Source organism: Bufo gargarizans, chromosome 1, assembly GCF_014858855.1.
Source record: "Bufo gargarizans isolate SCDJY-AF-19 chromosome 1, ASM1485885v1, whole genome shotgun sequence".
Taxonomy (NCBI): domain Eukaryota; kingdom Metazoa; phylum Chordata; class Amphibia; order Anura; family Bufonidae; genus Bufo; species Bufo gargarizans.
Genome location: NC_058080.1, coordinates 286,211,134 through 286,233,223, shown reverse-complemented (window position 1 = coordinate 286,233,223; position 22,090 = coordinate 286,211,134). Strand labels below are relative to the sequence as shown.

General features: G+C 41.8%; 1 protein-coding gene across 1 annotated transcript; it reads right to left on the bottom strand.

Moving 5' to 3' along the window:
- Positions 1-3,165: 3,165 nt before the first annotated feature.
- On the bottom strand, positions 3,166-20,333 carry LOC122926899 (C-X-C motif chemokine 13-like). The gene is made up of 4 exons (XM_044278421.1): positions 20,265-20,333; positions 13,480-13,612; positions 6,365-6,443; positions 3,166-3,345 (listed from the first exon to the last, which is right to left on the bottom strand). The coding sequence occupies exons 1-4, from the start codon at positions 20,326-20,328 to the stop codon at positions 3,337-3,339; spliced, it is 285 nt and encodes a 94-aa protein (XP_044134356.1). The 5' UTR covers positions 20,329-20,333; the 3' UTR covers positions 3,166-3,336.
- Between the last annotated feature and the right edge of the window lie 1,757 nt (positions 20,334-22,090).

Below are 22,090 nucleotides of genomic sequence, written 5' to 3'. Positions count from 1 at the left end.
AGAAAACAGTAAAGAAAAACTGTTCCAGAATAGCTGTTAAATTATTAAATTATTGCACAATAAAACATAAAAATGTTATGTGTCTTGGAATGTGGCGGCACAATAAAACATTATTTAGCAAAAAAATTGTTTTTATTGTGCAAGTAGCCAAACATAATAAAAACAATACTATATAGTATATGTATAGTAAAGTAAGAGACGGAAGGATTTGTGCAAGCATGCATCCACAGATCTGTGGTTAGTTTTCCGAGATGAACAACCTCCCCGCTGAGTTCCTTCAAAAACTGTATATTATTGAAAGCAATCTTACTTTGCAGCATTCCACACATGCCTAAAACTCTTGCACAATATTGTATATAATATTTTTACCTCGTAATAAGCACAGATATGCAATAGCATGCATCATTTTATAGTATGTGGTTTAAAATGATTATAAAGCCAGGCTTCCCTGCACTATAAAATAACACTACATGGACTTTGGATCTCAGACTTTGTGGCAACCAGATCTGGTTTTAAGATTGATGATTGAAGATTTAAAACAAGACCAGGATCCATGATACTTCCTGGGGTACAGCTGTTAGAAGCAGGTCTCACTTCTGACCCAATTTCTAAAGGCCCTGCCTCTAGTTGAGGGGCAGCTAGCCCAATCAGCTGTCAGGTTTAAATCTAGACTGGATTTTCATCTCTAGCTACTACACAGCTTGAGATGTTCAAGGTTAAAACATCCCTCCCCCTTCAGTAAGCTGTGATCTCAGCCAATCTGCAGGAGGCGAGCTGCCAGTAGGATGCAGAGAAAGGAGGACATAATTAGATCCTTACCTTTCCCTGTATAGGGGAGGTTACCACAGGCTCAGTTCTCCTTCCCTCATCAATCAGAGAGCATACTTGGTTCTTTTTTCCAGAAAAAGAATGAGAAGATGAGCGGTTCTGATCAATCATCTAAGCTGATTAGGCCGTTTATTGACTTCATGACCCAAATGTTTATTATCATCTGGATCACATCTCTAAATAAGTTGCATCAAACACACACACCACAAACACACAATCAATAACATTTACATTTTACCCTGTCCCTATCCTGCCCATACTCCATCTATAGAGTAAAATATACAGACTTCCTCTCTAGCTATACACGCTACAGTAATAGTGTTAAAGATTATCGCTAGGGAGGAATCTAATACATTTCTGACAGAAAAGTTTTTCATTTGTTTTCAATTACCATAGTTTAAAAAACAGTAATTAACTGCCTTTCAGACAGGTTTAATACGAGGGCTCTTTTGTGCCTATAATGTCTATGACATACTGGAACCTCTGGCAGTTCATCAGAATCAAAGTTAAGGCGCTGGAGGTTCAGATGTTATGTACATAATACAGGGGAAGCGAAGCACCCATGTAAAGCTACTTTCACACTGGCGTTTCTGGATCCGCTTGTGAAATCCGTTTCAGGGCTCTTACAAGCGGCCCAAAACGGATCAGTTTAAGGATCCGTTCAGAATGCATCAGTTTGCCTCCGTTCAGCCTCTATTCCGCTCTGGAGGCGGACACCAAAATGCTGAGCCAAAAGGATCCATCCTGACTTACAATGTAAGTCAATGGGGACGGATCCATTTTCACTGACACAATATGGTGAAATTGAAAACAGATCCGCCGCCCATTGACTTTCAATGGAAGTGAAAACGGATCCGTTTGCATTATCATGAAAAATCTTTTCTTTTTTTTTTTGTTCATGGTAATGCAAACGGATGCGTTCTGAACAGATACAAGCGTTTGCAATATAGGTGCGGATCCGTCTGTGCAGATACCAGACGGATCCGCACCTAACGCAGGTGTGAAAGTAGCCTTATACTTATCTGAAAGCGGCCTTAGGCTACTTTCACACCTGCGTTTAGGTGCGGATCCGTCTGGTATATGCACAGACGGATCCGCACCTATAATGCAAACGCTTTTTTTTTTTTCATGATAATGCAAACTGATCCGTTTTGACTTACATTGAAAGTCAATGGGAGGCGGATCCGTCTTCAATTGCACCATATTGTGTCAGTAAAAACGGATCCGTCCCCATTGACTTACATTGTAAGTCAGGACGGATCCGTTTGGCTCAGTTTCGTCAGACGGACATCAAAACGCTGCAAGCAGTGTTTTAGTGTCCGCCTCCAGAGCGGAATGGAGGCTGAACAGAGGCAAACTGATGCATTCTGAACGGATCCTTATCCATTCAGAATACATTGGGACTGAACTGATCCGTTTTGGGCCGCTTGTGAGAGCCCTGAAACGGATCTCACAGGCGGACCCAAAAACGACAGTGTGAAAGTAGACTTAGTTAATGCATTATATTAGAGTCTATATCTTACAGCATTTTTCAGAGTATTATCTTAGTAAGGGCTCTGCTAGAGTACAAATTGTAGGTGCAAATTTTAGTTTTTGTCCAATTTTTGCTTATAATCACTGTTTGCTAAACAATTACATGTAGGCAAAAGTTACATGTGCTCTCCAAAAATGTATATTTTGATAACATGGCAGCTGTCTACCTTGTGCAGTTTACATTTTTAACACATCTGTGGATAACGGGCAAATATTACATGGCCTCTGTTTCAGTGTTGCTGTATACAGTTGTGGTATATATGAGCTTTGCACACCTCAATGTATTATTTCTACATTGATTTTTTTTTTTGTCTGTTTGGATGTGAGTTTTTGGTGCAAAGGTTTGTTTTGATGCATTCTTTTTTAAATAATTCTTGTTTGTCATAAAGTTTGAAGGTGCACACGGTTGTCAACAGCCTGTCAAAGGAATTCCAATCATCAGTTTGTCTGCTTTCAGGAAATATATAGGCTTTGAGAGTGCAATTTTAATTCAAGAAGTGTAATCCCTGTATTTTATAGGTTAATTTATTTTAAATTTTTGCTCAGAAACTAGATTTTTGGTCCTTCCAGTTCTGGTGATTTCTTGACAATATGTGCATGTAAATTTAGGCTAAGTGGCATGTGTGAACTCTGCGCATGTTGCACTTTTATTTTTAGGAGGTTTTGTACATATTACTTTCTGTTTGGGTCACAATTCACAACAGATTTATGAAATTTTCATAAAAAATTACATTTTGGCATAAAGTTGCATAAAGGTGTGTATAAAGTGCTCAGTGGTGCCTTATTAAAAAATATATGGGTATAGGCAGTTAGTGTAATTTTTTTATTTACAATTTAGGTTTTATTTGTACATGAAAGGATTAATGGTTGCTGAGTATATTTTAAACATTCAGCTTGGTGACCCATTTTATGTGATATGAAGATGCATTGGAACGGCAGAAAAAATTGAAAATGTCCATAGTTCTTGCTCTTCTTTTATTTTACCTTTGAAAAGGAGACAAAAAAAGTTACACTTTTTATAAATCATTTTGTGTGATTGTGTGAGTTATTTCTCCTATATTTTATTATACTATGATGCATTATAGTTAAAAGAATTTTCCAGGATTTTTAGGTGATCAGTATCTGATCGGTGGGGGTCCGACACCCAGGACCCCCGCCAATCAGCAGTTTTGAGAAGGCAGAAGTGCTAACTCTTGCAGCTTACCAAAAAAAAACGCCATACCATGTATAGTGGCTTTGCTTGGTATTGAACTCAGCCCCATTTACATGAAGGGGCTTAGCTGCTCCTAGGCCACGCAATTGATGAACGTAATGTCACTGGCCTAGGAAAAAGTAGAAAAAAGGCCGCAGCACTCACAGGAGCGCTCCTCCCTTCTCAAACAGCTGATCAGTGGTGACACCCACCTATCAGATACTAATGCTGCTATCCTTTGGATAGGTCATCATTATAAAACTCCTGGAAAACCTCTTTAAGTCCAAGAGTAGGAAATGCAATCTATTAAACCAAGTGGCACCTTGGGAAATCTTATTCTCCCTACCATTCTACCAACCTTCATTTCAACAGGCTCCTCTTTTCCTGCTTAGAAATAGGCATATTGATGCTTGGGATACTTACTGGATTACATTTCTAAAACAAAATTAAACCACATATATATATGCCATACCACCTGTTTGAAAAAGTGCAGGTAACATGTATGAAATGAATGTTTTTACTCATTCATTAACTTAAAGGGGTTATCCCATCTTAGACAATGGGGGCATATCACTAGGATATGCCCCCATTGTCTGATAGGTGCGGGTCTCACCTCTGGGACCCGCACCTACAAGGAGAACGGAGCAGAGAAAGTTTATGAGGGCACACTGCGCATGAGCAGCCATTTCTATGGAGCCGCCAAAAATAGCTGAACGCTGGCTCGGCTATTTCCATCAGCCCTATAGAAATGAATGGGAGCGGTGGCTGCGCATGCGCGATGCGCTCCCATTCACTTCAATGGGAGAGGCGGGAAGCTGCGCCTGGTGGTGGATGGACTCTGGGGTCCTCCAGCCGCAACTCTCCCCGGCTCCATTCTCCTTGTAGGTGTGGGTCCCAAAGGTGGGACCCGCACCTATCAGACAATGGGGGCATATCCTAGCGATATGCCCCCATTGTCTAAGATGGGATAACCCCTTTAAGATCCTAGTTCTAGTAAGCAGAAGCAGTGCTGGATTATGTAAATTGGATACAAGCACTAGGAAATACTGGATAGACAGTTTTGGGGATTGGGGCTCTTGGAGCTCAGACCCACAGTAATCATAATGTTATGCCATGTCATTGCGATTGTCAGAACCTCTACTGATCCACCAGAGGTAGCAACACGAATTCAGCACTGCATTTCCTTCACTGCCAATCTCGGTGCAAGGAGCTACAATATGGTCCCCATTCTGTATTGTAGTTCCCTGCACTGCAGGGTGTCTGGTAGCGCCACTGTGCATGAGAACTGCCATAGGGACAGTTTTCAGGATCAGTGGGAGTCCTCGAAATCAGACCCCCAACAATATGTATGTTGTTGCATATTCTAGCGATATCAAATAAAGGGTTTATGCCATGACTGATGTAACAAATTAAAATCAGACATTATAAATTGTACATGGCAATCTCTAACAGATCTAGAACCACCCTTGTACCTTAGATGGAACCAGAAATCTCATTTGTTGCTTCAGTTGTTCTACTAGGTTTATGTCACGACCATGGTTATGGTCGTGACTCTTGTGGTCGCATGCGGTTGTCAGCGGTTTGGTCTATGTTTTCAACCACAGGTGAGGGCTTTGGATTTGTTGCCTCACGTGTGGTTGCCGCTGGAAACATAAGGTTGTTGGCAGTGGAGCGCCCTGAGCAGTTGCTAGGCGCTCACTGTCACAGCATGCGGTTGCCGCTGGCAACTTATGTTTGTCTGCACTTTCCCTGGTGTGCACGGGGTTTATTTGTGTGATGTTGTTTGTACACCTCCCTTTTCAGTAGTCTTCTCCCATGCCTGGTGTAGGAAGGGTTAACTCCCTTCTGTATGTGTGAACACTGGGTGTTTCTGTGTGGGTGTGGCTACATGGGCTATTTAGCCTCTGCTGGGAGCAGTAGTCAGAGGGGTACTTCAGCCATGGTCTGCTGGAGTCATCCTCCTACTTATATACCATCTGCCAGTGGGGGCCACCCTTGTGGTCATAAGTTTAAGTTTATGTATAAGTTTATGTTTTACACATTATGTTATCAAGGTGTGTCTTTTGTATGCTTCTCTATTGCAGCTTATGGTCCTGGGTTCCTGTGTGATGTGTGGTGTGTGCTGTGTCCGTTTATGTTTGGTGTGGACAGAAGCACTTGCACATGGCTTCCAGGCTTTGTGTCTGTGGCAGGTAGGTGTTATTCTTGTTGCATTTACCTGCCATTGCCATAATTTGTTTAGGTTCCCCTTTCTATGTAGTTTGGCCACTTTAGACTCCTGTTTCTCTGCGTCCAGGGGGAACAGGTTGTCTACCCAGCTTCTAGCTCAAGGATCTGTCGGAGGGTCAGTAGGGATCCGAGGTTCCTGAGTATGAGCCCTCCTACCATCAAGGAACGGCTCATACAGCTAGGAGTCAGGGTCAGATTAGGGATGCGCTAGGAGGTGAATTGCTCCCTCATTCTGCTGTAGATCTTTCCCTGTAAGTGAAGCTATGGCTGGTGTCAGTTGAAGGTTTAAACTGAGCATGTGTGACCTCCTCAGTGAGGTGGACAAAAAAATAAGAAAAAGCAGGTGGCGCTATATATATATACATTTTATTGGATAGCTCAGTGGCTATGCTAATTTTTTATTACATGCAATTACAAAAATATTCAGATCCAGGTGCTGATTTGAAAAATGTTGAATATTTTTCATGGCACAACCTCTTTAAATAAGTATACCGGTAATTCGTTTTATGCATGTGTATTTTCCGATCTATAAGCATTTGATGTGATTATATATTATTTTATGTGATATATATATAACCTTACCTTTTCATTTAATATCTCCACTTTAACCCATTCAGCTTTTGGATTCACACACACAATATTACTGTTCTTTAGAAAAATGCTAAAATGGAATGAAATGGAACATCATAAACAAAGGGGAGAACAAAAGGAAGGTGTTACCATAGAAGAGTTCTTTTACTTTACATATGTGGAACTGTGGAGGACTGTACATCCCCTCATGCCTGTAGTAAAAATCAAAGGTTTGAGCAGCTCTCACCTGCCGAGGATTCCACTGTGTAGCACGGAACAACTCCTTCACCCGAATCAGGAGAAATACAGAAGTATGAAGAAAAAAGGGGTTTTGTCCAGCTTGTAATTGTGGTAATCCAAAGGCTTTATTCAATAATCACATAGGTATAAAATCCAGGTACAAAAAAGCAGGTCTACATGTTTTGGGCCCAATTCAATTTTAGCCCTTACTCATGACAAATTTCAAATACACTGTGAGTTGTTCTTATAGAGAGGAGGGGGAGGCTCCCACACCTGAAGCAATCAGGCTGAGAGTCAATCTCTCCTCTCCACAAGTGTGCACATAGATAAAAACATACCAAAATGAATCAATATAGTCTATATAAAACAAAAGTTTAAAGGAATGGAACAAACAGGGAAGGAAAGAAGAGGAAGAAAAGAGAAAAAAAAAAAAAAAAAAATTAAATAAATAAACAAAAAGCTGGATATACAATTTAGTACTGTAGAATGAGATCCAGCCTTTTATTTAGGCCTTGTGGTTGGCGACTTTCTAATCGGAAAATCCAATAAGATTCTCTATTTAAGAGTTTCCTTTTTCTGTCACCACCTCTTATTGGTTTTTTAACCTTTTCAATACCCTGTACTGACATATAGGAGACATCACCACCATGTATTATAGCAAAATGAAGGCTTGCCGCAGATATATTGCGGCTCTCGTGGTGCGGTATGTCTGATATATGTTTTCTAATGCGTGTTTTTATTGCATTAGTCGTACATCCTACATATTGCAACTTGCACCTTGTGCATGTTATACAATAAATTGCATAGGTAGTATTGCAGTTAAGGAAAGATTGTATTTTAAAAACCTGGCCATTAACGCTGGACCAAAACTTTGACAGATTTTCATATGTCTGCAGCAAGTGCAAATGGAGTGACCACATTTATAATTCCCTTTTGTTGACAACCAGGTATTCTGAAGTGTACGGGACTTATCATTTTTGAAGAGAGATGGACTCACAGAGCTGGCTATGGTAGGTGCCTTTCTGGCTGCACATTGTATGCCTTTTTGTGCCATTGCTGCCCATTTTTTGGTCACACGCTAGCACTGGGAAGTGCTTTTTGACGATGTTACAAATTTGATTATATTCATTACTATATTGCGTGACAAAAATATTTTTTCTTTCGTGATTAGATGTCTCTCTAAAATTTTGTCCCTTTATTTTTACTTGTGTGGCCAATAATAGGTTCCTGTTCATGTTTAGAATATCTCCGTTGCATTTTTCCATCATTTTTTGTAAATATGCTCTGTGTGTCAATCTTCTTATAATATTTTGAGCCTCCGCTGCATAGGTTGAATCATCACTGCAATTTCTTTTGGCCCTGATTAGTTCTCCTTTAGGTATATTTCTTATGGTATGTATAGGGTGGCATGACTGGGCATGCAATAATGTATAACCTGCTGTTGGTTTTCTGTATGTGCTGGTGCATATGGAGGCCGTGGCGGGGTCCCCCCTGAGGCGGAGATCCAGGAACTCAATGTTACTGGTGCTGTGTTGAACGGTAAATTGGATACCGTTCACACATGCATTCAGATATTCAGCAAAGAGTGGTATGGCCGCCACATCACCAGACCAAATGAAGATCAGGTCATCGATGTAACGGCCATACCACTCCACGCAGTCTGAAAAGGGGTTGGTGTCAATGAGGAGAAAGCCTCTCTCCCACCATGCCATAAATATATTAGCAATGGAGGGAGAGAACTTGGGCCCCCATCGACACCCCCGATGTCTGCAGGAAAAACTTTCCATCAAACATAAAGTAATTCCGACTCAGGAGGAAGTCCACCACAGCCACCACATACTCCCTTAGCACTGCAGAAAAATTTCCAAAATTCTCCAGAAACCATACCAGAGAAATATTTACCAAGTCATGGGGGATGCTAGGATAAAGTGCAACTACGTCAGCTGTTACCCATGAATGTTTTTGTGACCATTTAAAGTTTTGTACTGCTTGTAGGACCGATTTGGTATCCCTCAAGAAGCCAGGGATATTGGGGATTAGGGGTTGCAGTAGTGAGTCAACCCACTGGCATAGGCGTTCTGAATACGACCCTATGCCCGAGACAATTGGTCTCAGTGGAGGGGGAAAAATTGGTTTATGCACTTTTGGTAGAGCGTGTAAAATTGGAATGACTGGAAATGCAACGAAGATATAATCATATTCTTTCTGAGTGAGGATACCTAAATTAAATCCTTGTAACAACAAAGCTTTCAGTTCTTTCTGAAAAGAGGGGAGCGGGTCACCCTGTAAAGTGCTATAGATCCTGTCATTTTGTAGCATATGATGAATACAGGATCTGTACAGTTCACTATCAAGGATGACCACCGCTCCCCCTTATCAGCTTGCCTCACAACAATATCATCTCTATTGCTGAGATTGCGCAATGCTAGAGATTCTTTTTTGGATAAATTATTTGAATCTTTATGTTGCGAGGCTACTGAATTGTTCAGTGAGACTAGATCCCTCTCAACTAGTTCCTAAAATCTGTCCAGTGCATGAGATCTGGATTGCACCGGATAGAAGTCACGGTTGGAAGGGTTAAAGTCTGACGAACAATAGACAGGGTTAGAGGAGAGACAAACATTTTCCAATTCAATTAGATCATATACATGTAACATTTCATTGAAAGACATACTGGTTGGATTAAATGTGTGATCTAGAATTGAAATTGGATTGGTGATACCTGGAATTGGATCCACATTGGAGGTGAACACACAGGCTGCAGCATCTCCTGGACTACACACCTGTGAGTCTGTTGGTTGGAAATGCTGCTGCAGAGTTAAACTGCGAGCGAGTCTGTTCACGTCCAATATGGTTTTGTACAGATCAAAGTGACATGACGGAGCAAACGTTAAACCTTTGCCTAGAACTGTGAGTTCATGTTCTGACAATATGCAAGCCGACAAGTTGATTATTTGTAATTCGTTTTCCCCTTCCTGAATCTTGCGGGGTAACGGCGACTTGCGGTGTCGTCGACCTCCTCTGCGTTTTGTGACGCCTGTCTGTGTGGACTAGTTCCTTGTATTGGTCGATTATTTGATGTCTCAATCTGAGTCAGGTTGGTGTCACATTCCGATTCAGGTGAATTGGCCTCTGTGGAGCTGAATGAGACTTTGCGGCGTTGTTTTTTTTTAGAGCGCAAGCCACTTAGTATAGATCTTGGTGTATGTGTCCGCATATCCGACCAGGTATATACTTTTTGCGACTATAGTCGAGTAAGTCTCTGTTGAACTTGGATTGCTTCATTTGCATGAGAGCTTCCTCAGTTGAAGCAAGGTCCTCTTTTAATTTGTCATCAAATTTAAGAAAAGTTGGGTTGTTAACCCAGGACCCCTCATGCCTGTATAATTAGTACCAGTCATACTTGAAATTAGTCTGTGAGGAATACTGGTATTTATTAGTAAAAAAATATACCCAATGATGGCAAGAATTCTCAATAACTAGAGTCTAGGATTATCTCTACAGCAAGTAGTTGAGGAGCCAACACGGAAGGAGGCCATTTTAGATTTAGTATTCACAAATGGGAATTTGGTATCTGATATTACTGTAGGGGAAAGCTTGGGATCTAGTGATCACCAGTCAGTGTGGTTTACTATAAGTACAGTGACTGAGTCACACCACACAAAAACAAAAGTTTTAGATTTTAGAAAAACTGACTTTTCTAAAATTAGATTAGTGGTATATGAGTCCCTATCAGATTGGAACAGTTTCAATGGAGTCCAAGAGAAATGGGACTACTTAAAAGTGGCACTATTGAAGGCAACAGAAAATTGCATTAGGCTTGTCAGTAAAAGCAAAAAAAGGAAGATACCACTGTGGTACTCAGCAGAAGTGGCCAAAATCATTAAAAACAAAAAGATAGCATTTAGTAATTATAAAAAAAAAAAAAACGAGGATGACAGGCAAATTTATAAGATTAGGCAGAGAGAGGCCAAACAAGTTATAAGAGCTTTTAAAGCGCAGGCAGAAGAGAAATTAGCTCAGTCATTGAAAAAAGGCGATAAGACATTCTTCAGATACATAAATGAAAAAAGGAAACTAAAACAATGAATTACCAAATTAAAAACAAAAGAAGGAAGGTATATGGAAGAAGATAAAGAACTAGCTGACTGCCTCAATGAATACTTCTGTTCAGTTTTTACTAAGGAAAATGAAGGAAAAGGACCTCAGTTAGGGAGGAAGACTAATGAATCTGTTGATGCATGTGTCTTTACAGAGGAAGAGGTTCTAAGTCAGCTGTCTAAAATTAATACAAATAAGTCACAGGGGCCTGATGGGATACACCGAAAGCTAGTAAAAGAGCTCAGCGGTGAACTAGCAAAACCATTAACAGATTTATTTAACCAATCACTGGTAACAGGAGTCGTCCCAGAAGATTGGAAATTAGCAAATGTTGTGCCCATTCACAAGAAAGGTAGTAGGGAGGAATCGGGCAACTATAGGCCAGTAAGCCTGACATCAATAGTGGGGAAATTAATGGAAACCATACTCAAGGAGAGGATTGTGGAACATCTAAAATCCCATGGATTGAAAGATGAAAAACAGCATGGGTTTACTTCAGGGAGATCATGTCAAACTAATCTTATTGATTTTTTTGATTGGGTGACTAAAACAATAGATGGCGGAGGTGCAGTAGACATCGCTTATCTAGACTTCAGTAAGGCTTTCGATACTGTCCCACACAGAAGGCTTATCAATAAATTGCAGTCTTTGGGCTTAGACTACCATATTGTTGAATGGATTAGGCAGTGGCTGAGGGACAGGCAACAGAGGGTTGTAGTCAATGGAGTATATTCAGACCAAGGTCTTGTTACCAGTGGGGTACCTCAGGGATCTGTTCTGGGACCCATATTGTTTAATATCTTTATCAGCGAAATTGCAGAAGGCCTCGATGGTAAGGTGTGTCTTTTTGCTGATGACACAAAGATTTGTAACAGGGTTGATGTTCCTGGAGGGATACACCAAATGGAAAAGGATTTAGGAAAACTAGAGGAATGGTCAAAAATCTGGCAACTAAAAGTTAATGTTGATAAGTGCAAGATAATGCGCCTGGGGTGTAAAAACCCAAGAGCAGAATATAAAATCAGTGATACAGTCCTAACCTCAGTATCTAAGGAAAGGGATTTAGGGGTCATTATTTCAGAAGACTTAAAGGTAGGCAGACAATGTCATAGAGCAGCAGGAAATGCTAGCAGAATGCTTGGGTGTATAGGGAGAGGAATTGCCAGTAGAAAGAGGGAGGTGCTCATGCCGCTCTACAGAGCACTAGTGAGACCTCATTTGGAGTATTGTGCGCAGTACTGGAGACCATATCTCCAGAAGGATATTGATACTTTGGAGAGCATTCAGAGAAGAGCTACTAAACTAGTACATGGATTGCAGTATAAAACTTACCAGGAAAGATTAAAGGACCTTAACATGTATAGCTTGGAAGAAAGACGAGACAGAGGGGATATGATAGAAACGTTTAAATACATAAAGGGAATCAACAAGGTAAAATAGGAGAGAATATTTAAAAGAAGAAAAACTGCTACAAGAGGACATAGTTTTAAATTAGAGGGGCAAAGGTTTAAAAGTAATATCAGGAAGTATTACTTTACTGAGAGATGCAGTGGATGCATGGAATAGCCTTCCTGCAGAAGTGGTAGCTGCAAATACAGTGAAGGAGTTTAAGCATTCAATGGATAGGCATAAGGCCATCCTTCATATAAGATAGGGCCAGGGGCTATCCATAGTATTCAGTATATAGGGCAGACTAGATGGGCCAAATGGTTCTTATCTGCTGATACATACTATGTTTCTATGTTTCTATGTCAGGGTTGGACCTTCCCACCATAATACCAGTGGATCTTTCAGTGGACCTTGGTTCTGACAAGGTCCAGTAGCAGACAACCCAATTTTGAGGGGATGTTGGAGCCAATCATTTGCCATTAGGGTTTATTTTATTCACAAATACCCTATTAAATCTCATTATTGATCCCATGTGTACAATGATTACCAAAAAGTTTACAATGCAGTTAAAAATGGCTGTGCGAATGTTCTATATTTTTGAAGAATGGGCTGACTCTGATACGGAGTAGGGTGTCTATATCTTCTAGACCAAGTTGTTATATTATGCTGAAAATTACCGTCTGATAGTTACAGTATACCATCTCTTTGATCAAGGGTGGACTGGCCATACATCCAACAGGGAAATTTCCAAGTGGGTCGATACCCAATGGGCCACCTATACCCTTCTCTCTGCCCCTGGCCTGGTACATAATGAGCAATTAATGGGAGAATCAGGTATTCTGCCAGCTACTGCACATTCCCTCCTAAATTTAACTGCTGTGGCTGGCATCTCACCCCCTAAGCCCTCTGCTCCATATCCTTATCAGAGACAACTGGAAGAGGAGAACAGAAAATGGTAGCTATTGATGGCCTCCACAGAGGGGCAGTTTTTGGGGCAGTATATTGTGCAGTACTGTATTGGTGATTCTGCTGGGACCGTGTTTTGCACTATGGTATTGCTGACCCAACCTACTTGTGTTGGCCCACCTTCTGTCAATTTGGCTCTGCCTACAACATGGGGCCACTTTCAGTTTTTTATTCCAGAGCCACTTTAAGTTCCCAGTCCACTCCTATCTTTGATTCCACAAATCCCAAGGTCGATCTGTGCCTTGGATACCCAACAGTGTCCTTAAAATGAATCTTATTTCCTAGTAATCTACACACAAAAACCAATACAAAACATTCCTTCATGATAATGCATATTATGATTCTACATAACAATATGTTATTTAGTTTACAACCCATTGCTTAGAATTTGGACATTTTGAATGTCAAGAAAGACAAGTCAATGTACTCACATGATTTCTTTTTTTCTGCAATTTTGTGTTTCATGCAAAACTTTAACATGTTGAAAATGTTCACGCGGAATGGCATTATTGGTTGTTTTTAAACATTTGCACCTTCTTCTAACAAATCTGCTTTCCCAAATGCCTGTAAAGTATAAGATAACTTATAATCACCTTTGCAGTAAAAAAATAAATAAATAATCTAGTCTGGGACAAAACAGAAATCCCTTTGAGGCCCCCAAAATGAGCAGAGCAGCAGGCTAGGCATTTATTTATCTCTTTTTATCTGTACAGGAGTTTTGGGACTCCCATAGAGGTGAATAGAATGGCAGTTTGCATGCTAGACCTGCCGATCTGTTCATTTTGTGGGGTCCCCATTCTTGGGATTCGTGGGGTCCCAGTGGTAGGATACCCATTGATCTAATAGTTAACATAACATCTTACAACCAGAATACCCCTTTAAGCTTTGTTTTAATTTAAAAACTGGACCGGAAGATGCAGCAGAAGCAAAAAAGAAGCAATATATTCCCCAATGTCCACCGCCCTCACCACACATACTCGCACACTCTGCTGAATGGAGTTGTTCAGAGGCAGAATGATGACATATTGCCTTGTACAAGAAGCAGCTTTTTGATATGCACTGTGCTTTACAGTGGGCTTCTCCTGTGCTAACTGGAACTTAAACATTTCTATGAACACCTTCAAAGCAGATTATACTAGTGATAAATCCATTCATGCAGCTAGACCTGCTTGCCATTCAATGCCCTGGAAAATCTGGACAACACTATGCAGTTGCTTTGGTGACAATAGATTACATTTCCCTGGTACCATAAGATGGATTCACATAACTTATTTTTCGCCCTATAAGATGCACCTAGGTTTTAGAGGGGGACCATAAGAAAAAAATATTTTTCATTACACCTCAGGTCAGAGCACAAATCAGACCCCCAATGTTAATCAGACCTCAGCTGACAGCCCCAATAAAACCCCCAATGTTAATAAGACCCCAATAAGACCTCAGATCAGACCCCAATCAGACTTCAGCTCAGACCCCAATGTGAATGACCCCCAATTAGACCTCAGATAAGAGCCCCATGCCTCTTATCAGCCCCCAGTGCCTCATTTCAGCCCCCAGTAGCCTTATTTCATACCCCAGTAGCCTTCAGCCCCCAGCAATGTTTAAGCCCCCATCAGCCTCATATGGGTTAAAATAAAATAAAAACACTTACCTCTCCTGCTCTAGACGCCGCCGTTCCTCTCCTCCAGCGTGCTCTGTTTTCTGGCTGTGCTGTGAAGGCGGCGCACAGCATGAGATCACAGAGCGCAGTCACGCTGTGCGCAGCCTTCACAGCCGACAGCCGAGGACCAGGAAGCGGTTAGTACTAAGCCTTCACTGCTGTGAAAGGTGCGCCGTTTGGTTTTTGGAAGGCAGATTTTGCAGGACTGGTTTATTTACACCATGTCCCTTTTGAAGCCCCCCTGATGCACCCCTGGAGAAGAAACTCCCTAAAAGTGACCCCATCTAAGAAACTAAACCCCTCAAGGTATTCAAAACTGATTTTACATACGTCGTTAACCCTTTAGGTGTTGCACAAGAGTTATTGGCAAATGGGGATGAAATTAGAAAATTTCATTTTTTTGCCTAATTTTCCATTTTAACCCATTTTTTCCACTAACAAAGCAAGGGTAAACAGCCAAACAAGACTGTATCTTTATTGCCCCGACTCTGCCGTTTACAGAAACACCCAATATGTGGCCGTAAACTACTGTACGGCCACACAGCGGGGCGTAGAGGGAAAGGTGCGCCGTTTGGTTTTTGGAGGGCTGATTTTTATGGACCGGTTTATTTACACCGTGTCCTGTTTCAACTCCCCTGATGCACCCCTGGAGTAGAAACTCCCTAAAAGTGACCCCATTTGGGAAACGACGGGATAAGGTGGCATTTTTTTTGGGACTATTTTTAGGGTACATATGATTTTTGGTTGCGCTATATTACATTTTTGTGAGGCAAGGTTAACAAAAATTTAAATTCTGAAATTTCATCTCCATTTGCCATTAACTGTTGAGGAACACCTAAAGGGTTAATAAAGTTTGTATAATCAGTTTTGACTACCTTGAGGGGTGTAGTTTCTTAGATGGGGTCACTTTTAGGGAGTTTTTACTCTAGGGGGCATCAGGGGGGCTTCAAAAGGGACATGGTGTCAATAAAAAAGGCCATCAAAATCGGCCTTTCAGAAACCATGTTGGTCCTTTCCTTTTGCGGCCTCCCTTTTACTGATACAGCAGTTTACGACCACAATTGTGACATTTTTGTAAACTGCAGTATCAGGGTAATAAATATTAACGTTTGTTTGGTTGTTAACCCTTGTTTTGTTACCGGAAAAAAACAGATTGAAATGGAAAAGTGCCAAAAATAGCGGTTTTGGCACCGTTTTTTTGGGACCGTGTTAATCTGGGAGGTTAGGTCATGGGATATTTTTATAGAGGAGATTCTTACGGACACGGCGATACCTAATAAGTCTACATTTTTTTTTAAATTATTTAGGTTTTTGACTATATTTTCCTTTTTGATACAATTTTTTTTGTATCTCTAAAGTCTAAGTGTCATTTTATTTTTTATTTTTTATCCGATTATCTTATGTGGGGGCTTAATTTTTTCCGGGATGAGAGGACGGTTTTATTGGCACTATTTTGGGGGCTATATGACTTTTTGATCGCTTGCTATTAAACTTTTTATTATGTAAGGTGACAAAAAAAAATCTTCGCACTGAGTAGTGGTGTCCTTCCGTATCCCCCTCCTGCGACACACTCTGCACTTTTTTGGGGTTCGTCCCTTCTTTCCAGTATGGGGGACCACACCTGGAAAGTGTTGGCCAGGGACGATCCGGGCGCCTACAGTTTCCGAGGTACTCCGGCCTGCTCTTTCCCGGTCCGAAAAGATCAGGGCCTTGAGGACTACCTCATAGAACTGGAGGAATGTCCCTGTGTTGCCAGCGCTCCGGGACAGTACAAAAGAGTTGTACATAGCAACCTGCACCAAGTAGACCGCAACTTTTTTGTACCATACCCGGGTTTTGCGCATAGCGTTATATGGCTTGAGGACTTGATCAGAGAGATCAACTCCTCCCATATACCGATTGTAGTCGACGATACAATCGGGCTTGAGGACCGTTGCCGCGGTACCTCGCACAGGGACAGGGGTGATGCCGTTACCATGAATTGTGGACAACATAAGGACATCCCTCTTGTCCTTATACCTGACCAGCAACAGGTTTCCAGTGGAAAGGGCACGGGAATCACCCCTGGGGATAGGTACCTGGAGGGGGTGGGCTGGGAGGCCGCGTAGATTTTTCCGCACAGTCCCACAAGCGGACGCGGATCTGGCGGCAAGGGACTGGAACAAGGTATACTGGTATAAAAGTTATCCACGTACAGGTGGTAACCCTTATCCAGCAGTGGGTACATAATGTCCCACAGAAGTTTCCCTGTAACACCCAGAGTGGGAGGACATTCTGGGAGTTGAATCCGGGAATCTCGCCCATCGTATACACAAAATTTGTAAGTGTACCCGGAGGTACTCTCACAAATTTTGTATAGCTTCGTGCCATACCTCGCCCGCTTGGAGGGCACATACTGGCGGAAAATGAGTCTCCCCTTGAACGCAATGAGAGACTCATAAACCACAAGCTCCCTTCCAGGTACATAGGCCTCCATGAATTTGGCCCCAAAGTGATCGATGACCGGCCGTATCTTATACAGACGGTCATGGGCAGGATCACCTCGGGGGGGACATGCTGCATTATCAGAATAATGCAGACATTTCCTGATGGCCTCAAACCGGGAGCGTGTCATGGCCGTACTGTAAAGTGTGGTCTGGTATAGGACATCCCCGCTCCAGTACAGCCTGACACTGGGTTTCTTGACCAGGCCCATATGCAGCACGAGGCCCCAAAATGTCCTCATTTCGGCTGCACTGACCGGCGTCCAGCCACCGGGCCTGGCCAAAAAGGAGCCTGGGTGTTGAGCGACGAACTGTTGGGCGTACAGGTTCGTCTGCTCCACCATCAGATTTGCTCGTATCGCTCTGGGCTACACCAGACTAGTTCACCGGCAGGGTGCTCCGGTGAATTTAACTGGTGGGCCGGGAAACCAGAACGAGCCACAGAGCTGCTCGTACTAGGCTGGGCCACAGGGTCCCTAACATGGCAGTCCCCTTGCTCTGCCTGGCGGCGTCTCCGCCGCCTTGGGGGATCATCATCATCGCTAGATGATGAGGAGGACGCAGATGACAACAGGACTGTGGGGTCATCCTCGTCCTCACTGGGACTCTCGGAGAGAACGTTCGGCGGGCCATAGGGGAGTGTGTGTCTGCGTGTGTATGTGCGTGTGTGGAAATCTTTATTTGGTGTGCGTGTGTGTGGGGGAACGGGTGTTCACGAACTCACCCTAAAACTAACAGAAAAAAAAAAACTAAAAAAAAAGGGCAAAAAATTTGAAAAAATAAATTCAAATCCGAAGTTGATCAGCGGTGGGGTGTGCGCTAAAAGTGCCGGCCACAGTCAGCGGGCCATGGCGGGGTCTAGGGTCACGCAGCTGTGCTGTGGACCCCAGACACCCTAACTTAGGGTGATGCAATAAAAGTTAACAAAACTAACTTTCCCTTTAGTTTCCCTGCCTAACCCAAACTTTTCCTATGCTTTCCCTATGTACCTGATGGGGGGTGCTGGGGCACTGATCGGGTCCTGGGGGCACAGATGGGGTGATGCTGGCAGCGATCCACGTGACTGGTGCAGGCAGCTCCTCTCTCCTCCGGCTCCGGAACATAAAAGGAGGAGGAGAGGAGCGCCTGCATCATTTGAATTTTGCGCCGTCCCGCCCACCAACCAATCAGAGGCGATCCTGAGAGGTGATGTCACCATCACCTCTCAGGATCACTGGATGGTGATTGGTGGGGTGAAATCACACCACCATCACCATCCTGTTCCAGGTTATCGGGTCTTCAGAGACCCGAATAACTCGGAAACGCAGAAAACCGCAGGTCTGAATTAACCTGCGATTTTCTGCGATCGCATACATGGGGGGTCACAGGACCCCCCGGCGCATTTGCCCCAGGTGCCTGCTCAATGATTTGAGCAGGCAAGGTACGCCCTGTGTCCTTAAGTACCAGGACATAGGGGCATACCTGTACGCCCTATGTCCGGAAGAGGTTAAAAACCCAAAGTACCATCTGAATCACAGATTTTTTATTTTTTTTCATCCACATGTATTGTGCTGTAAACTGTTGAAGATTTTCAGTGCACAATTTGCTCTGAAAGTCTGTGACAGTTCCGTCACATCTGAAATCACCCCTACTCTGGTGATTTTGCGGCCTGTACAGAGTAGAAACTTGTCACAGTTTCAGACTGTAAATGAATAAGCGGTATGGGCCCAGCTTCCCTGTTGCCAGAAACGCACCACCAATTAGGTAAGGTAAGGTGACTACGTCTGGCATTACTACCTAGGGACAAGTGGGAACGGCAGCAGGGCTGTGAGCAATGAACATTTCCATTGTCCTCAGGATGGTAATACAGTTGAATGCTGTGGCGGAATTCTGCAGTGTGTTTTGTTACCTATGTCTTTTGTTATGCGGTGTTGCTTTTAGAAGAAAGGTTACATTTTAATGGTAGTACTTCCTATGATTTGTTTTACTCCTTGACTCTCATTATTTGTGAATCAACAATATGACAGCTACTAGGTCAGTACTATGATTCCCAGTTTGTAATATATAATATATATATATATATATATATATACATCCTCTCCCTGAAATAAAGTATAAAAATGTACATTGTACAGTATCCTAAAATTATATGGGTAGATTTATGGCAAAAATATACCGGATACTGTTTTACAACATTTCCATATATGGGCATCTCAATATATAAAGGTGTGTATGTTTGAACAATATACATATGAATTGATCTGCAAAGAATAAAAGACTAACAAAATGTTTACTTCCCTGTTAAGAAAAGTTAATGGATTATTATGGACTGTTTTTGTTCTTGCAGCATATTCATGTCTCCCTAGCCATCTTCCCAGCTTTTTCTGAAATTTGTAATCCATCATAAATTGTTTTAGGATTAAACAAGAATAAAATAAAATAAATAAAATCAGCATTTGCACAACGTTCTCTTTTCTTGCTCTGTGTAGGAACCATACATTTTTTTTTTCCAATTGGAGAGAGATTAGAAAACCTTATGTTCTTAAAAAAAAATACACAAATGTCGATCACTTCAGTCAATTATATTATGTACTTTCTACTATCAGTTAACAATTCAGCCTGGCTAAGGGTACTTACCTTTCAGGATGCATCAGGATGTCTTCAGTTCAGTCACTGAATGGTGTTTTGGACGGAGGAAATACTGTAGCTTGCTGCAGTATTATCTCCGTCCAAAATTCCGGATCAGTTGCCAGAATGCCGGATCCGGCATTAATTTACATTGAAATGTATTAGCGGCGGAATGCAGGATCCGTCCTTAAGGTCTGTGCATGCGGAGACCGGTAAAAATTTGAATAAGTGGATCCGTTTGTCCGTATGACAAACGGAGAGACGGATGCATTTTTGCAATGCATTTGTGAGATGGAACCGCATCCGGATCAGTCTACAAATGCTGTCTGTTTGCATGCAGATTGCCTTATCTGGCAGGCAGTTCTGGCGACGGAACTGCTTGCCGGATCAGTCTGCCGCATGTGAAAGTAGCCTAATAAGAAGTTATAAGTTAGTTAAAGCATAAGTTAATAACATTTAAAAAACTCACCGTATGTGGTAAAGAAGCAATGCAGAGATATAAGGACCCACAGCAAAACAAAGTTGCTTCTCATCTTGACTTCAGAGCTGTTGTGACTTGGTAGTGATCCTATAAGCCATTCTTATGTAGTGACAGCATGAAAAGGGGAAATGACGTAACTGGCAAACGATAACCAAAACAAATTTACATAGTGGACAACTTTATCACAATTACAATAGAGGATATTGTTCATAAATATATTTCCTTCCAATTAAAATTATGTTTGGTCCCTTTAACAAAGAGCATATTACCTTCTCTAACTGACTGCCATAAACAAGTGACTATCTCCACTACAGGTCTTTATGCCATGAAGGGAATGTGTCATCAGAAGATGACCTATTTTTTAAATCACGTTTTTATGTTAAACCAACTTACCTCATTTGCTTGCAACGTGCCGCCAGCCTCCATCTTTCTTGAAGATCTCGGCCGAAATCCCGTGTGGCGCGAGATTTACATTTAGATGCCGCAATCATGTATGAACGCGGCATCTGAGGGGTACAATGACGGGGGGCGCTATCGCAGCTCCCTGTCATTGCACCTGCTACTTACAAAAAAATGCACTTCGAGACAAAGCAAATTATTTTGTGAAATTCGGCAAATCAGCCAAATCGAACTTTTAAGAAATTTGCTCATCTCTATTAACTATTTAAAAAAAAAATTCCATGTCTTAATCTTAAAATAAAAATGTATATATCCTGCAATTTTCAGGCTGGCCACGAGGCCTAACATATGATAAGACTTCCTGTCTTTTGAGAGCAGTTACATTAGCTATAAACACAACAAGCAGGAGCTGTTGCCATTGACTAAGGGTACTTTCACACTAGCATTAAGGTTTTCCAGTATTGAGTTCCATCATGGGGTCTCAATACCGGAAAAAACGTTTCAGTTTTGTCCCCATTTATTGTCAAGGGTGAAAAAACTGAACTGAACAGAACAGAATTCTCCAAAATGCATTCCGTTCCATTTAGTTGCATTTCCAGACCGGAGAGCAAACTGCAACATGTTGTACCTGGGAAACTGATCAAGACAGATCCGTCATGACCCCCAATGCATGTCAGTGCGGATGGATCCATTTTCTCTGCCACAATCTGCCACAATAGAAAACAGATCCGTCCTCCATTGACTACTTTCAATGGAGTTAATGACGTATCCGTCTTGGGTATGTTAAAGATAATACAACCGGATCAGTTCATAACGGCTGCAGATGGTTGTATTATCAGTAACGGAAGCGTTTTTGCTGGAGCCTGCCAGATCCAGCAAAAACACTAGTGTGAAAGTACCCTTAAATTGGAGCATTTTCTAGGCATGCTCTGTGGCCTGTGGGGAGGTCAGGAAGATGTTACTTGTCATTGTAATTCTGTCTTTTGTGATAATGATGATAGCTACTGAAAAGTTACCTGTACAGAACAGGAAATCATGACATGTTATTAGGCCAAGTGGCCAGTGCAAAAATTGCAGGACTATATACATTTTTTAAATATATATAGTAACATTTTTGGGTCACCTTGCATCACTAAAAGTACAACACCAAGTGATCAAAAAGGCACATGCCCCCAAAATAGTACCAATCTAACCATCACTTTATCCCACAAAGATGATACCCTACCTAAGACAATTGCTCAAAAACTGAAAAAAAAACTATGGCTCTCAGACTATGGAGACACTAAAACATGCTTTTTTTTTTGTTTAATAAATGATATTATTGTGTAAAGTTTACATAAATAAAAAAAAGTATACATGTTAGGTATTGCAACGTCCGTAACTACCTGCTCTATAGAAATATCACATTACCTGAC

What these genes read in the sequence shown, in the direction of transcription:
- LOC122926899 (XM_044278421.1), bottom strand. Translation starts at nt 20,328, where the DNA reads ATGAGAAGCAACTTTGTTTTGCTGTGGGTCCTTATATCTCTGCATTGC. An exon ending in TTGCTTCTTTACCACATACG is followed by an intron (nt 13,613 to 20,264) that starts GTGAGTTTTTTA and finishes TATACTTTACAG; the next exon opens with GCATTTGGGAAAGCAGATTT. An exon ending in TGCAGAAAAAAAGAAATCAT is followed by an intron (nt 6,444 to 13,479) that starts GTGAGTACATTG and finishes ATTCCATTTTAG; the next exon opens with CATTTTTCTAAAGAACAGTA.